A 15,577-nucleotide genomic window follows, 5' to 3' on the forward strand; every position below is an offset into this window, starting at 1 on the left:
CCATTTAGGTGGCTAATAAAATTAACGACATCACAAAAAACACAATACAGCCAATAACTTGTTTACAGTCAGCTCATCTCAACCCAAATTCTTAGTCAACAGATGGGACCTCTGAATTGGAAGAGCTGGATGGAGGGCGTCCAAAACAGGAGCTGAACATTTATAACCCCTTTGCCTGGTGGGCCTTCCTAGTAGTAGCTGGAACTTAGTTTTCAAGCAGAAGGGAGGCCACGAGGGCCAGCTAGGCATATGGAAGCTGAGGATCACCAAAGGGTTTAAATTTACCACATTTATCTTCGTACTCCCCCCCCCCGCTCTTTTAGGGATGTGTTTAAATTAAAGCAAAACAAAGCTACCCCTGGTGACCTTCACACCATGCTAAGCGGGAGGATGGTTTATAAATCACCAAGTCTGGGCTGAGGCAAAACACTCAACCCCAAACAAGAATGTAAGTTCTGGTTGAACACAATATAGGAACCCAGTCACTGTTTCTATCCAGAACATAAACAGTCCTCAAGTTACAACCCTTCGTTCAAAGTTGACGATGGTGCTGAATGAAGGGACTTACAACTGGCCCCCAAAGTTACACAGTGGTTGCAGCATCTCATGGGTCAGACATGAACAGAATTCAGGTGCTCGGTAGCCCGCCTGCATTTACAACCACAGGGGCACTTTGGTTTCCCCCACCTGCCTATCTTCCCCCTATCTATGCCTTTTGACCCCCTGCCCTTCGCAGCCCCTGTCATCCTAGCCGAACTTTGCGGCCAGCCTGGCCTTTTGCAAGACAGCTGCTAGTCACACGAGGCTTTCTTCCCAAGGTCATGGATGGCAGTTTCCTCGCAAGACTTGGGGAAGACGGCTGGACAGGGCCAACAGCTATGGTGCTCCCAGAAGCCCCTGAGCTGCAGTGTGGCAAGCACCCTCACAGCCATATGGTTCTGGGCTTGTTTGCCATCCCATAAGGCAGTGTGCAGAACAGCCAAAAGGGCAGAGATGGGGAGAGATTGACAAGGAGGGAGAGTTGAAGAGGAGGCAGTCCTTTAGCTGATGTAGCAGAAGGGCAGACAGAGCCTGGGGGCAGAGTCAAGAGAGGAATCAGCCTGGAGTCGTTAACATTCCTATAAATGATCTAAGTCCAGCCCTTCTTGAATTCCATTAACTCTTTATCTAGTGTCAATTTAGCGATGACCATTGGTTATTGGATTCTTGTGCATTTGTTTAGCGAGCCTCCCAAGTTGTAACGGCACTAAAGAAAGTGACACAACTATCTTCATACTCCTGACCATTGCACCATCCTCATGGTCACGTGATCAAAATTCGGACACATGGCAGCTGGTTCACATTTATGACATTTGCAGTGTCCCAGGGTTACGGGATCACCTTTTGCAACTTCTGACAAGTGAAGTCAGTGGGAAAACCCGATTCACTTAACAACCGTGTTACTAGCTTAACAAGAGCAGTGACTTGCTTAACAACTGTGGCAAGAAAGTTTGTAAAATGGGGCAAACCTCGCAACTGGCTTGCTGAGCAGTGGAAACTTGGGGCATGAGCAATAATTCACTTTAACTGGAACTTAACATGGTGTCTTTGATTCTTTGCTCCTGACACCTTACCAAGGCTCAGGGCTGGGAGATACCAAGCCTGCAATGGCTTGGATTAGACTGGGTCCACAGCTAATGGCTTGTGGAATTCCTTTAAAAACTGAATTGCCAGGATTGTCATCGCTAAGCGATGCGGTCATATGATGTCACGCTTTACGGGGGTATTGCTCAGCAGTGGAAATTCTACTCCCAATTCTGCTGATAAGTCGAGGAGTACCCGTAATTATATCCTGCATGTAATTTTGGACGGAAGTTCTCTGGAAAGGTGTACCAGGAACTTCTGTTGAAGGTAGCTATCTGAAGATCTTTTACGGACTGTATTTGCATGACATGTCCCAAAGGTGGTTTCTCCAAAAGGCAACTGGACTTTTTTTTTCTCTTTGAACATGTTTTGCTTCTCTCTTTGCAGAACTGAAGAAGCTTCTTGGGTGAGAAGTGAAAACGTTTTTAAAGAAAAAACACCAAGAAAGTCCAGTTGCCCTTTCGAAAAAGCTCCTTTGGGAAAACCATTTCTTGGATGATTGAGAATCTCCGTAGACTTTTGCAGGGCATGTTTACTTACAATTAACTTGGCCACGATTTATGGAATGGATTCACTTTTCTACATTTGCAGAATACACTGAAGCATAAACTAGCCACAGGCTGAGTTTGTAAAACGTGGTAAGCTAAAAATGTGGGGCGAAAGGTTTGTGATTCAATGCGTTGTGTGAACGCAGACGTTGCACGAGCAATCTTTGGAAAGAATATTGCTAAACTGGGTGGACTCTTTGTGGTCACATCTAAAGTGGTGGTTAGTTAATATAACACTCCTCTCTCTTTTTTTTTTAGGACTTGCAATAAGAGGCAGATTGTGAATCAGCATAACTCAAGGGTGACACGGTGTCTTCAAACACACCCCTGGAAACATCCGGGATTCCTACTGCACCTAACTTTATTGCTGTGAAAATTCTTTTCATTTTAAAATAGAAAAGCTGGCACGACACAAAACAAAGCACCAGTCTAGTCTTCAATTACAGGAACGCCTCTGGACTCTGCGTTAAGGTCCATAAAGGGTGGGTAGCTACAGGTTTCCAGAGATTGGTCTGGTAATGTACTCATCTGACGCTAAGACCGAAGACAAAACCAAGCTGGGGCACAGGAAGCGGAAGAAGATAGGGAGGGATGGTGGGGAGGACCTTCGCCATTGCTAGGGAACAGCTGCCCACCGTGGACTGCTCACTGTCTTATACATGCCACGTCCCTGGACTCGGTGGCTGTTTGTGTGAGCAGTGTATTCCTCATAACCTTCTGGAGCTCTAAATGTGCTTGTTAGACCTACATGTTGATCTGGATTGGCTTATGTAAAACCTCTGCCTGCATGAGAACTTGCTACAGGTAAACTTCCACTTAACAATCATTCGTTCACTGCCTGTTGAGAATTACAATGCCACGGAAAAAAGTGACCGATGACCACTTTTCACATTTACGACCACTGCACGTGATCAAAATTCAGACACTTGGCAACTGGCCTGTATTTGTGAAGGTTGCAGTGTCTCCGGGGTCACATCATCCCCTTTTGCGGCCTTCTGACAAGCAAAATCAATGGGGAAGCCAGGTTCACTTTACAACCATGTTACTAACTTAACCACTGCAGTGATTCGCTTAATGACTGTAGCAAGAAAGGTCATAAAATGGGACAAGTCACTTAATTGTCTGGCTTAGCAACGGAAATTTTGGGCTCAGCTGCAGTCCCAACTCAAGGACAACCTATATTAGCATCGTCCCAAGGCAGTGTTCCTCAAGCATTGGCCATTTTAAGAAGTGAGGACTTCAATTCCCAGAATTCCCCAGCCAGCATGATTGTAAATGTTGGCTGAATTGTTGGGGAATTCTGGGGTTGAAATCCACGCCTCTCAAAGTGGCCAAAGTTGAGAAACACTGCCCCAAGTTCAAACTCCTGTCAAAGAGCCATTAGCCAGTTGATGTCTACCATTCCAAAAGACCCTTTTTGAAAAAACACCCTACAGCGTGTGTATTTCTTTTCCTCCCCATTTGTGCCATGAGCATCTTTGCTTGCCCCATTGGCATGACGACAACGATGAGCTTCAAGCCCAAGCCCACTCTGTCCCCGCACCTCCTCAAAGCACCCCCTCCCCTTCCAGCTCTTCCTCCAGCACCTACCCTGAAACAAAACCTCGTGTCTGGTTGGCACTTCAGATGACACTACAAGGAGGTGACTGTGAATGTGTCGTCGGGATGCTGCTCTAGCATTGGACCCAAAAACCCGCTCTTCTGGGGTGCAGCCATGATTGGGTGCCCCTGGGGTGCAAAGCTGGGGTACCTATAGTTGTCCTGCAGTGGCAGCATCGAGTCTCTTGGGACTGGGGAGATATTTAAGTCATTCATCAAGGGGCAAATATAGGCTCCTCGGTGATGGGCCCTCGCCATGTCCATGGGCTCCTTCTCGCTCTTGGAAGGGTTGCTGCTGGGGGGGCTGGTCAAATGGGGGTTGAGGCAAGAAGCCTCGGGGCTCCTCCCCATGAAGTCTACCAGCATGCCCACCCCGGCTTTGTTGTCATAGGGAGGGCTGCGGGTGCTGGCAGTGGGCGAATACCAATAGCTGGGGTTTTTACAGCTGGGAGAATCATAGTGTGGCTGAGACATGGAGAGGTCCCGGCAGGCCATGTGGGGGGCTGAGTGGGGCATGCCGGCCACCCCAGCCATGCCATGTTTGAGCGAGTCACAGGCTGGAAGCTTCCGGATGTCACTGGGCCGCAAGTCCTCTTTAAAGGCCAGGGTGGGGGAGCAGTTGGGCGAGAAAGCTTTCTGCAAGCTGGCTTCGAACACCGTCTGCTGAGTGGGTGGGGCGGCCAGCTGGTGGGGCAGGCTGGGGAAATGCTTGTTCTCCAAGTCCGTTTGTCCCAGGCTGGGGGAGTCACTCTGGAAACCTTGCCCAAAGGTGCCATCCGAAGGCGTGGAAGGATTCATGGAGTAGGGCCCTGTATAGTCACAAGGATCACGTTCACTGAGCCCAAAGCTCCGGGACTGCGAAGGCAGCGGGGACATGCTGCTGTCCCCACTGTAATAGTCCAGTCCCAAATCTGTACTGTCTTGAAACAGTGGGTTCACCGACTGGGATTTGGTGGGGAATTTCGCTTTGCCCGTGCCTCTTTCTTTTTTGGAGGCACAGGCGCCCCGGGAACCCCGTGGCTGCCGAGCACCAGCCCCTCTCTTGGAGGGGTAGCCGCCTGTGGAAAAACTGAGATGGGAAGTGTCGAATATGTCCACTTTCTTTCGCCTGCCCCGTCCTGGCTTAGAGCTGCTTTGGAATAAAACACTCTGGTTCCAGTTATAACCTGGGGCTGAAGACGACTCGTTCCAGTCCATCATCAACTTCTCCAAGCTAGAGAGGCTGGACTGCCCTTCACTCGACGAAGCCTCGCTGTTGGCCCTCCTGTAGCCTGATGGCTGGTTGAACTGGGTACTATCTGAGGAGGATTCGGAGAAGGTCTCCGAGACCGTCTGCTGCTTGGCCTTCTGGGGTGTATAGTTGGAGATGTCTAGGATGACGTTGGGTTCATTGATATGGCAGTCAAAGCCCGGGTTGTAGAGTTGACCGAACGACTCAGAGTTCCAGTCTAGGCTGCCATAGCCTTGCCGGAAAGCCCATTGAGAGGCACTAGGAAACTGCCTACAGTTCTCCGGTGAGGGCTGGAAGGGGACTGAACTCTTAGGGACCATGTAACCCCCTGGCGATACAGTGCTTGCCCGGCTGTCACACCTCATGGGGGTGTGAGAGGAGCTGGAGAACTGGTTGGGATCAGAGCTGTTGAAGAAAGAGGGCTTACTCAAGGGCATGCTGGCCCCTGAAGTCTGCTGGGTGTAGCTGACACTGTGGGCACTGCTTGGGGAGGAGGGCAGGCTGTTGCCACCACCATAGGTGAAGCTGCAGTCCTTGTTGTTGGGACAGTCTTGGGTGGCGTGGTAGGGCTTCCCTTGCTGAAACAAGCTGGCAGGAGTCACACTTTGTCCGCCAGTACTGCCATAGTTGCCATATTGTGCATAGCTGGAGCCTGTGGTGGAGTGAGTAGTGGGGGACCTGGAGACAGCCGAGAGAGATGCCAGCTTCTGGAAGGCATCTGGGTCACGGCACTCCGAAGCAGCCTGGGACAGGTTGTAGCCTGTTGCTCTGTTGGGAGGGAACGACTGCCGGCTGACTGTGTGGAAGGGTACCTCACTCGTGGCAGTTGTGGTGGTGGAAGAGGGTGTGGCTTTCCCACCCCGGCTTGAGTAAGACGCCATGCCTCTCTGGGTTGCGATAGCATTGGGAGGCGCTGTATAGGTGGTTGAGGATTTCCGTGAGGCAGAGCGAGAATTCGAGAGGGCAAAGTCCAACAGGTCAGAGGAGTCATCGGAATCCAACAGTGAACGGAAATAACCCGTGAAAAGGCTCTGCCTTTCCTGGCTGAGTTCAGACTGGGATGATGGATTGCTCCCCCCATAAAAACCAGTTCGGCTTGAAGAACTTGATTCCACGGTTGAGGAGTGGAAGGTCCGAGAGTCGCTGCCTTGGTAGCTGCAATTCCTGTTGGCTTGACCAGAAAGGTGTCCTTGGTGGGACATCCAAGGACTTTCTTTTTCTCCACACCATTCTGAGGACCCATCACTGAAGTTCTGGCTGGGGTTCTGCTCAGGAAACAGGACCCCGTTTTTGCGAGATCGCCTCTTTCTTTTGGGCTTCTCCATGGGGTCTGGCTCTGGACGGCCTCTCTTTCGGGGATGTGTGGGGTCGACATGCATGGCTGTCCCCAGAACCCCCTTCTTCTTTTTGCCAATGCCTTCAAAGAAATCGCTGAAGGAGCAACGGGAGGAACGGGCAGAATGGCTCCCTCCACGCCCAAATCCACCTCCTTTGCCACCTCGTCTGCGGAAGCCTTGTACTCGGTGCAAAAAGTGGGAGATGCTTTGAGTGTCAGGAGCCTGGTGGATTGAGTCGGGCTCAGTCGGGGTCCAGCAGCGGGGTGGGGAGCAACGAGCTGAGCACTGGCTCTGGCGGTTGAGGAAGGCTAGCTTGGCCAGGACATCTGAATAGTCCGCTTTACTGTCATTGGTATCCGCAACGTAAGAGGGCTGTGGGGATGCCAACTTCTGTTTCCTCCTCCTCCGCTTTTTCACTTCTGGAACAGGCTCCTTAGGTTTGCAGGGCCCAAGCATTAAGTTTTTGGGGGGCCTTCCCCTCTTGCGCTTCAGGATGATCGGCATTTCTCCTGGAGGAAAGACCACCACCACGTTCCGGCCATTGTTTTTCATCTTCAGCAGTGGAGTGGGCTCTAGAGAAGGGGAGATTGTAAGCCCTTTGCCTTCTACATTCAGGTTACTGTTGAGGGAGGACACTTTGTACGTAGTCTTATTCCTCCTCCCAAGAGAGACAGGAATCTTGGCCATCTTTACCACCATCCGACGTATGCCACGGCATTTGGGCTTTGGGGGATTCAAGAGGGCAGCAGCCTTCTGGCCATCTTCTGGCTCCAAAGTGGAAACAATGGGACCTGCTACTTCACCTGTTTCAATGGTGGTCACTGGCATCCTGGGTTCTTCTGGTTGAGCCATGACCATCTCCACTGGTACAGCCATGGGGAGGACTTGGCTCTCAGTGACAATCTCTGTTCGCTGCCCTCGGCCTCCCCTCCGACGACGACAGAGTATCTTTGGTTTATCTGTTCTCCGTAGAGCGTATTTCCTGTGATCATCCCTTCCCCGCCCAGCCCCTCGCCTTACTACTCCTCTTAAGGAACAGCCTCCAAGGCGGGCTCCAGGTTGTAGTGGGTGTCCTCCTGAAGACTCTTGTCTTCCCAGATGGGGCTGAGAGTCTAGCAACTTGGGCAAAGAGGGAAGCAGCTGGGCCTCTGGATCCAGGAGCTGGGGTTGGGAATCAAGCAACTGGTGGTCCAGGGTCCCTAAAGACTGGAGCCCTAGAGGCTCAGAAAGGGGTTCTAGGGACTGGAGTGATAGCGACTCAGAAAGAGGTTCTAAAGTCTGGAGCTCCAGAGGTTCTAGAGGCTGCAGCCCCAGGGGTGCAGGCAAGGGATCCACTGTCTGCAGGGCCAATGGTTCTGGAGGCGGCTCCAGAGACTTAGAGTCTACTAGCTGGGGCTGGTCTTCTAGAGACTGTGAGCCAATTAACTGAGACCTTGACTCTGCCCCTTGGCTTTGTAGCAGCTGATGGTGGGAATCTGGATGCTGATCTAATAACTGAGGTCCTGGACAGGCCAGAGAAGCCAGTTCACTCAGGATATCTGTATTGGCTAGTTCAGGATAATCGGTTGTCTCAGACTCTGAGCTGCTAGCTTCATCTAGGCTACAAGGAGCCTTCAGAACAGGACTACTCTGGCTGATTTGGTCCTGGGCACCTTGAGTGTCCCCTTCTGTTTCTCCTGCATAATGGCTAGGTTGGGTCTGTTTGAGGAGATCAGCTTTGGTGCTACTTTGCACTGCCAGCTCCTCGGGACTGCGGATGCTGTTGGCCAGCATGGGGGAGGAGTAGAAGCTATAATGAAGACCTTGTCCCCGGCCTTCCTCACTAAGCTGCAGATGGCTATCAAAGTGCAAGCCACTGCAATCTAAATGAACACCACAGCTCTTTAGGTCCTGGGAGAGTCGGTCAATGTCCTTCATAATGTCTATGAGCTGCACCACCGGGTAGAGGTTGATTCTGCCGTTGCCACACTTGCTTTTCAACAGGGAGATGATGCTATCAATATTACACCTCCCTGAGGCCAATGTGGCATTGGAGAAAGTTTTGGCAGCTCTATCTTGTGTGGTGGTTTCCTCCAAGTCTTGAATGTCAGCAGGGGAGGCAGGAACACAGGATGCCAGCAGGTCTTCGGACTTGCCGCTGCTCTGGGTATGGAGGCTTTTGTATTGCTCAGCTGTCTCCGTATGATGTAAGGAACTGGATTTGTGCTCTTGACCTAATACAGTGCAAGAACCTTCGGGGAAGCTGAGCATGCTATATGGCAAAGCTTTCTCTGCCTGGCACACCGATGTCTTTTGCCCAGGATATCCTGACTGGTAGAACTTTGGCTCTTGGCTGTAGTCAGAAGAGGAAGTGCTGCGCAGAGCACCTCCAGTTGACAGTACTGGTGACCCCTGGGATTTCAGCCGCTTCCTCAACTCATCTTCACTTGCATGCCTCTTGGTGGAACAATTGCTTGGATGGACATCTGGAAATGTGCTGCCTGGGCCTGGAACAGGAAGAGGGAAGACGTTAAGTTCTCTGGCAGCAGCTCTGAGTGAAATATCCACTCTCTATTCCCCTCTTTTCTTTGTGAAATGAAGAAATGGTTAACCCATGCTGCAAGGTCACTCCATGGGACATTTCTCCAGCTCTTCCCTACACATCTTTGTGATGCTACTGGGAGCAGAAAAAGCATCACGGAATAATATTGCAAGCCGGGGAAAGTATTCTTATACATTATAAAAGAATTCAATCTATAGTATTGCCAAAAATGGTAACCTCTTTTGAGTTTTCCTACACTACTTAATATGTAAACCTTCCAAACTGGGTTACCATTTTTGGCAGCTTTCCCATCACTTGCCTTGAGTCTACGATCATGTAGAGTTTGTTGATGGACAAGTGGGACAAACTTTCATGCTCTGTTCTTTTATCACTTTGAGGGAGCTGTGTAGATATCATGGATGAAACCATCCAAACACACACGCTTCCACCAAGTCTACACTACTGTCTTCGTGGTTAGAAAGGGGGGGAACATTGCCCCAGTCAAAGTATCTAGCATGCAACTATTCTGTCGCTATGAAAAATTTGTAGGTTGATCTTGCTGCCTTGCCCAAAAAAATTAGGGGACCTTCTACTGTTATCAGTGAAACCTCTGTGCAGATAATGGTCTAACTTTTTAGACCAGGGAGCAAAAGCAACATACAAGTTTTTCATAGGGACAGAATATTTGTGTGCTAGATACAAACAGCTTCTCAGCTTCATAGAAGCTGGATTTTGTAACAAGTTCCATCCCCCATTCTTCCATGTTGTGATTTTGCACAATGTGGATTATGCAGGTAAAATTATGCAACAGAATGTTTCCCAACATGACTATTTCCAAAGGTCCCATCTACAACACTTGTCACCCATTACCTCTGACCCAGGAATGATGGAAGTTGGAGTATGACACCTAGAGAGTGCCAAACTAGGGAAAATTAAGAGGTCAGGAAGAAAAAAAGGGAGTGAGACAATGATCTAATCATGGCCTTGCATTAGTTAAAATATGCCTCGAGTGCTTTTCAGCTTATATTTAAGTTCCCCTGTGCCCTTTAGCATTACCAAGGAGAAGTGGCCTTCTCACAAAGCAAGGTGACACATATTATGGATGCCTTCAATGGTGACAAAGTGGGAGGCAAGAAGAGCTAATGGCCATGAAGGGCATAATTTAGCAGTAAGTTTTCTTGTGCAAACCCCACAGAAATATGTGCAGAAGCTCTTCCTTGATGTGGCCTCATTTCTAGTGAAGGTGAGCTTCTTGCTGCATAGTACCCAGGATAAATGAGCAGAGCAATGATAGCTGGGATTGTCATTCCAGGCACCATGACCCATTAGGAACATGCTGGCATCATGTATTGTCTCCATGAGGCAGGCATGGAGTTGGTCTGTTGACAGGCTAGTAACTCTATCAACAGATCTGAACCTCAACTCATGAAGACCACTGCTCTGCCACCCTATGGGCGAAGAAGAGAAGGATGGGGATACAGAAGCATCCTGCTGGGATGGGATCCCAACAGAAGGGAATGGTTCCCTTATTATAGAGGTTCCCTGAGCAAGTAGGAAAGCTGGGTGCAGAGACCTAGAAAGCTTGGAGTGTTCTCCACTTAAACTGTAGCTTGTCAGAGATTCCTATTTCCCTCTTTAGATCAGGGAAGATCATACTGAATCCAAGTACTTACTGGGAGATCCAAAAACAATCCCTGCAGAGCATTGGTGCAAGATCAGAAGGGCAAACCATGTCTTTACTCAAGAATTGATGTCACAAATAAGATCCAAGATCTCCCTATGACTACATGTTCACATATCACTAAGCCTCCCCAAAGTTAACTAGATGCTATTTAAGACACCACGAACCACATAGTACTACTACTAATTTTTTTCAGGTGCAAGGAAGGCAAATTCTGCAAACACAGGCTGTGCTGCACGCAAAATGCTGGGGAAACCTAAGTATGTCAAGCTGCTTGTACCAAAGACCCCTTAAGCTACCTCTATACTTGTTTGTTCCATTGCTATCTCTTGGGAATAGAAGGGAACACAAAACCCACATTTCACAACTCACCTTCTGTTTTGCTGCTCCTGCTGTTAGACTTGAATTCCCTGTGGAGAAGAAGAGGGGGGGGGAATCATCAACCAGAGATTAGCATGGCTTGATCTAATCAGTTTACCAATCTCGCTGCATATGAGAGGATCCCACTGCCCAATGAGACCTTTGTTTTGTTCTTCTGCAGAGCAAAGGTGGCACAAATCGGCATCTACTTCTATTTAAGCCAAGACTCTTGCCTCAAAGATAAGGTCAGAAACGCAGCTAGATCTATATTATCTTGTTTAGTATGTCCGGATCAGTTGCAGATGGCCAAAGAACAACAACCCAGTAGAAGGTACTACTCTTCGGTTTAAACAAAAATAGCTTTGCCAATCCTGGGGCTTCATGTTGCTGGCTAATCACAAGAGCACACCAGCATTCCTTTCTGTTCAGGAAGAACTCTAGGACAACTCAGAAAAGTCCTAGCCTAAGATTATGAATTCCTTGGATTTGAGATTGCTTGTAACAATCATTCCCAGCCACCAAGCAGGGAGCTTTGGTGCACCAGACTCCTTCATATCAGAGTTTAACAGAATTGGAAGCAAGCTTGGAGAACTTCTAGTCCAACCCCCTGCTCAAGCAGGGGACCTTACACCATTTCTACCCTGGACAGAGTAGCCAGAAACCTCGCATCGCACTCTGAGATGACAAGTTCTCTGTTGGATCTACTGGATGTGAAGAAAGCAGAGACAGACAGAGACAAGAGGACTGTGGCCACAGCGGCTCAGAATTCATCAGAAGCACTGAAATAAGCTGGTCAATATCCAGTAAAGATACTACTTGAGCTACTTGCAAACTTTAAGTTCTCAAGAATGTTCTATGTTATTCCCACCCCCCATTTTGGCAACTTCCATCCAAGTTAGACCACAGTTCCCAACACCTCTGGGCATATCAGCTGCGGCTGATCCCAATTGTACCAATCTTAAAGGTGGGGCAGCCTGCTATGCAGGTGGTCCTCAACTCACAACCATTTGTTTAGTGACCATTTGAAGTTACAATGGGTTTTTCACACTTATCACAGTTGTAGCATCCCCGTGGTCATGTGACCAGAATTCAGAAGCTTGGCAACTAGTTCATAGTTATGACGGTTGCACTGTCCTGGGGATCACGTCATCAGCTTTTGCAACCTTCTGACAAGCAAAATCAATGGGGAAGCCAGATCCACTTTACAACTGTCTTACTAACTTAACAGCTGCACGGAGTCACTTAATAACTGTGGCAAAAAATGTCGTAAAATGGGGCAAAATTGACTTAAGTTGCTTAGCAATGGAAATGTTGGGTTCAACTGTGGTCGTAAGTTGAGGACCACCTGTATAATAATAGGATGCTTATTCTCTCAGTCTCTAGGTATTAATACCCCAGAAGAGTTTGATTCCCAAAGATTGATGACATTTTTTAAAAAAAATAAAGAGCGGGGAAAATAGTCAAAATAGCCTGGTGGTGTTGATCAATGGTTCTGAGAATATTTGGGATGCCAGGAGAGTAAAATAGGAGTGGCTATCTGCCTCATGCTGCAAAACTGGAGCATTTCACTCTAAATATTTGGTATTGTCCCACCTAGGAAGAATACCTTGACTGCTGTTTTCTGTACTTTTTTCCACTATCACACAAGAGAGTCTTCAAAAGCTCATGTATTTTAATAGAATCCATCATTAAGGTATCTGGCTCTGATGCTGCTTTGAACATCCTCATTTCTCACCAAAAACACCAGGCGGGCCAAAACAGATGTGATGCGGGAAACCAGATTTATTGTTGATTTTGAAAACATCTAAAGCAAGTGCAGAACAGTTTGATTTCAACTGGGACAACCGTGCTGGGAAAGAAGGGGGGAGGGTTGTTATTAAAAAAAACCAGCCCTCCCCCACTGCTGTTTTTCCAATCTAAAAATCTGCTGTTTTTTTTTCTTTTTTGCGAGACAGACAGACAGACAGACAGAAGCATGATACGGATACCTTTTTATATGGATACCTTTTTTCCCCAGCTGCAAAATGAAAAACAGCTTCTGTGGGGGTAGGAGGAGAGGTGTTAAATGGAGAAAACAGCAGGGGGAAAATGCTAAACATCCACATCTCCTGGGACTCTTTAAAGATGGTAGGAGGTTTGATCACAGCCTGTTTGGAGTTTGAGAGTCACAGGGAATAAAATCCTTTTAAAAATCCAACTGCCATGAAGATCCTGAATAAAATTTACAGTATTCCCCCAAACGAGGGCTGTTCTCCTCTGCAAGGATCTCAGCAACTTCGCAGGCTTGCTCGGACGTCTGCCGTGCAGTCTCTAGCAGTCGCACTGTGCAGCTATGTAGACCAAGACGGCTCGTGTCCTTCTGCTTGGATTTACACTTGGCTGGATTAAGACCAGGAAAGGGAGAGAAAGGCAAAGATGCCATTGCAGCCCCACAGAGATGCTCTCTTGGGGCTGGTACAGGCAACCATTCAACTGGGAGAAACATGGGAGAAATGGAAATTGTCCTGTCTGCTAGTTAGGTCTGTCTGTCTGTCTGTCTGTCTGTCTGTCTGTCTGTCTAACTATCTATCGTGTTGGGGGGTATCACCCTGATACAAATGGGGACCTCATCTTCTGATTCAATACGTAGATTACTCTATAGCTACACAGATAAGGGAACAACCTGCTGTGATCCTAAGAAACCAGGGGATGATGGGCATCCCAGATCAATGAGAAGTACCAAGTCACCTCTGGCAGAAGACTTTGAGTGCCCTGTCTCCACTAGGTGTCTCTAATGAGCCACAGAATTTCCTCCAGGTCTGTGAAATGGTTAAAAAGTCCTCCCAAACTTATTCCTACTCTCGTTTAAACTTTCTGACCTGGCTGTTCTACTATTCTGGTCTGACCAAGAAAAGAAAAAAAAAAAGGCAACCTTTGTGCGTTTGCCTTTTGTGTGTATGTGTGCATGCGCATAACAGCCGAGGGGCAGCCTGCTGAAACCTGGCTGAGAAAGCATGCACCTGGCACGAAGGTTTTAAAAATGGATCAGTTACACCGGTCTGCACCTCCCCTCGCCTGGGGTCTAAAAGAAAGAAAAGAAGGACAGATGGGGAGCTGCTGAGAGGAAGAATGGAAGGTCTTTGTTTGCAATTTTCTTCTTGGCAGAGAGAAGGGGGGTGGGGGCGGAATACTCCATTTGGGCCAAGACCTGAAGGTTTTACCTCAGACTTAACCCAGACAGTTCCTAGATTCCTCCTGAACCCTTTGTTTAAGAAAGTCCCTTTTCCTTGTCTGCTGAAAGAAGATTAGGGTGACTAAACCGTTCTAAGTAACAGAACTTTTTTTTGGTAACTTCAAGTCACTGTTGATGCCTGACAACTACCTGGAGAAGTCACTACGGTTTGCATGGCCTGGTTGCAGAAGTGCTTTGCATTGCCGCCTTCCTAGAGCTGAGAGAAAGGGACTGATCCAAGGTCACCCAGCTGTCTTTGTGCCTGAGCCTGCACTAGAACTCACAGTCTCCCAGTTTCTAGTCTGATACCTTCACCACACAACAAGCTGGCTCTCCTAGCAGGCTTTTGCTAGGACCAAAATGGAAAACACTGGGCTCTCAGGTGGATTCCTTCTCAGGCAGATGCCAAATAATGATTCTTTTTAAAGGCTGGTTTCTCGCTGAAGACCTCGGTCCTAAATATTTGTAGCTGCTGGAGGGGATTGGTAGTTCTTGTTTTACAACAATGAGTTTAGTGCAGGGGTACGCAACCTTGGCTCTTTTATGACTCGTGGACTTCAACTCCCAGAATTCCTGAGCCAGCCACTCTGAGGGGAATGGGAGAGGTTTCCAAGCTGAGCCATGCTGGCTCAGGAATTCTGGGAGTTGAAGTCCACGAGTCACAAAAGAGCCAAGGTTGCCAACCCCTGGTTTAGTGACTATTCAAAGTTACAACAGCACTGAAAAAAGTGACTTATGACCATTTTTCAATTATGACCTTTTCAGCATCTCCATGATCATGTGATCAAATTTCAGGTGCTTGGCAACTGGTTCATATTTATGATGGTTGCCGTGTCCCGGGGTCACGCGATCCCCTTTTGTGACCTTCTGACAAGCAAAGTCAATGGGGAAACCAGATTCACTTAACCTATGTGTTACTAACATCAACTGCAGTGATTCACTTAACAACTAAGGCAAGAAAGGTCATAAAAACGAGGCAAAATTCACTTAAACAATGTCTCACTTAACAACAGAAATTTTGTGCTCAATTATGGTTTTAAGTTGAGGGCTATCTCTAATACAAAAGCATGTTCTGCCAATCAAAACTCTGCTTCTCACTTCTAGATGCTGTTTTGTATGGAGAACTTTCAGTCGTACCAACTTCCCACTTGTAGACATGGTAGTAGGAGAGCCATGTCAGCCCAGGGTAGCAGACAATAATCTAGCACCAGTGACTGTACAGTAAAAAAAATAAGACAAAAATCTAGCATTAGCCACACCTACAGAGAGAATGGCCTTTGTCTGATCAACTGAGGGAATGCAAACAGATGAAGGAGGATTATTTATTTAGGTATTTACTGTTTTGGTTCATAAACCGCTCTGATCGCTATTGGTTCTGAGCAACCAAGTACTGCAAGTAAAGGCTGTAACATCGACAAACAAATAATAACATCCAACAGTCAGAAGCCTGACTTCTACACCCAGAG

The 15,577-nt window shown here is 47.9% G+C and overlaps 1 protein-coding gene across 2 annotated transcripts in view; it reads right to left on the bottom strand.

The window, feature by feature from the left end:
* Positions 1-15,577, bottom strand: part of AHDC1 (AT-hook DNA binding motif containing 1) — a 223,576-nt gene that overhangs the window by 16,375 nt on the left and 191,624 nt on the right. For both annotated transcript variants that reach the window (XR_014493328.1, XM_083369846.1), the window contains exons 4-5: positions 10,913-10,950; positions 3,762-8,824 (exon numbers count right to left, since the gene is read on the bottom strand). Coding sequence is in view for 1 of the 2 variants with exons in the window: in XM_083369846.1 (XP_083225972.1) it covers positions 3,804-8,824; positions 10,913-10,950 (5,059 nt within the window). In the remaining variant the exon portion in view is untranslated. The remainder of the gene's footprint in view (positions 1-3,761; positions 8,825-10,912; positions 10,951-15,577) is intronic.

This window comes from Vipera ursinii (assembly GCF_947247035.1).
Source record: "Vipera ursinii genome assembly, chromosome: 9".
In the NCBI taxonomy this organism is placed as follows: domain Eukaryota; kingdom Metazoa; phylum Chordata; class Lepidosauria; order Squamata; family Viperidae; genus Vipera; species Vipera ursinii.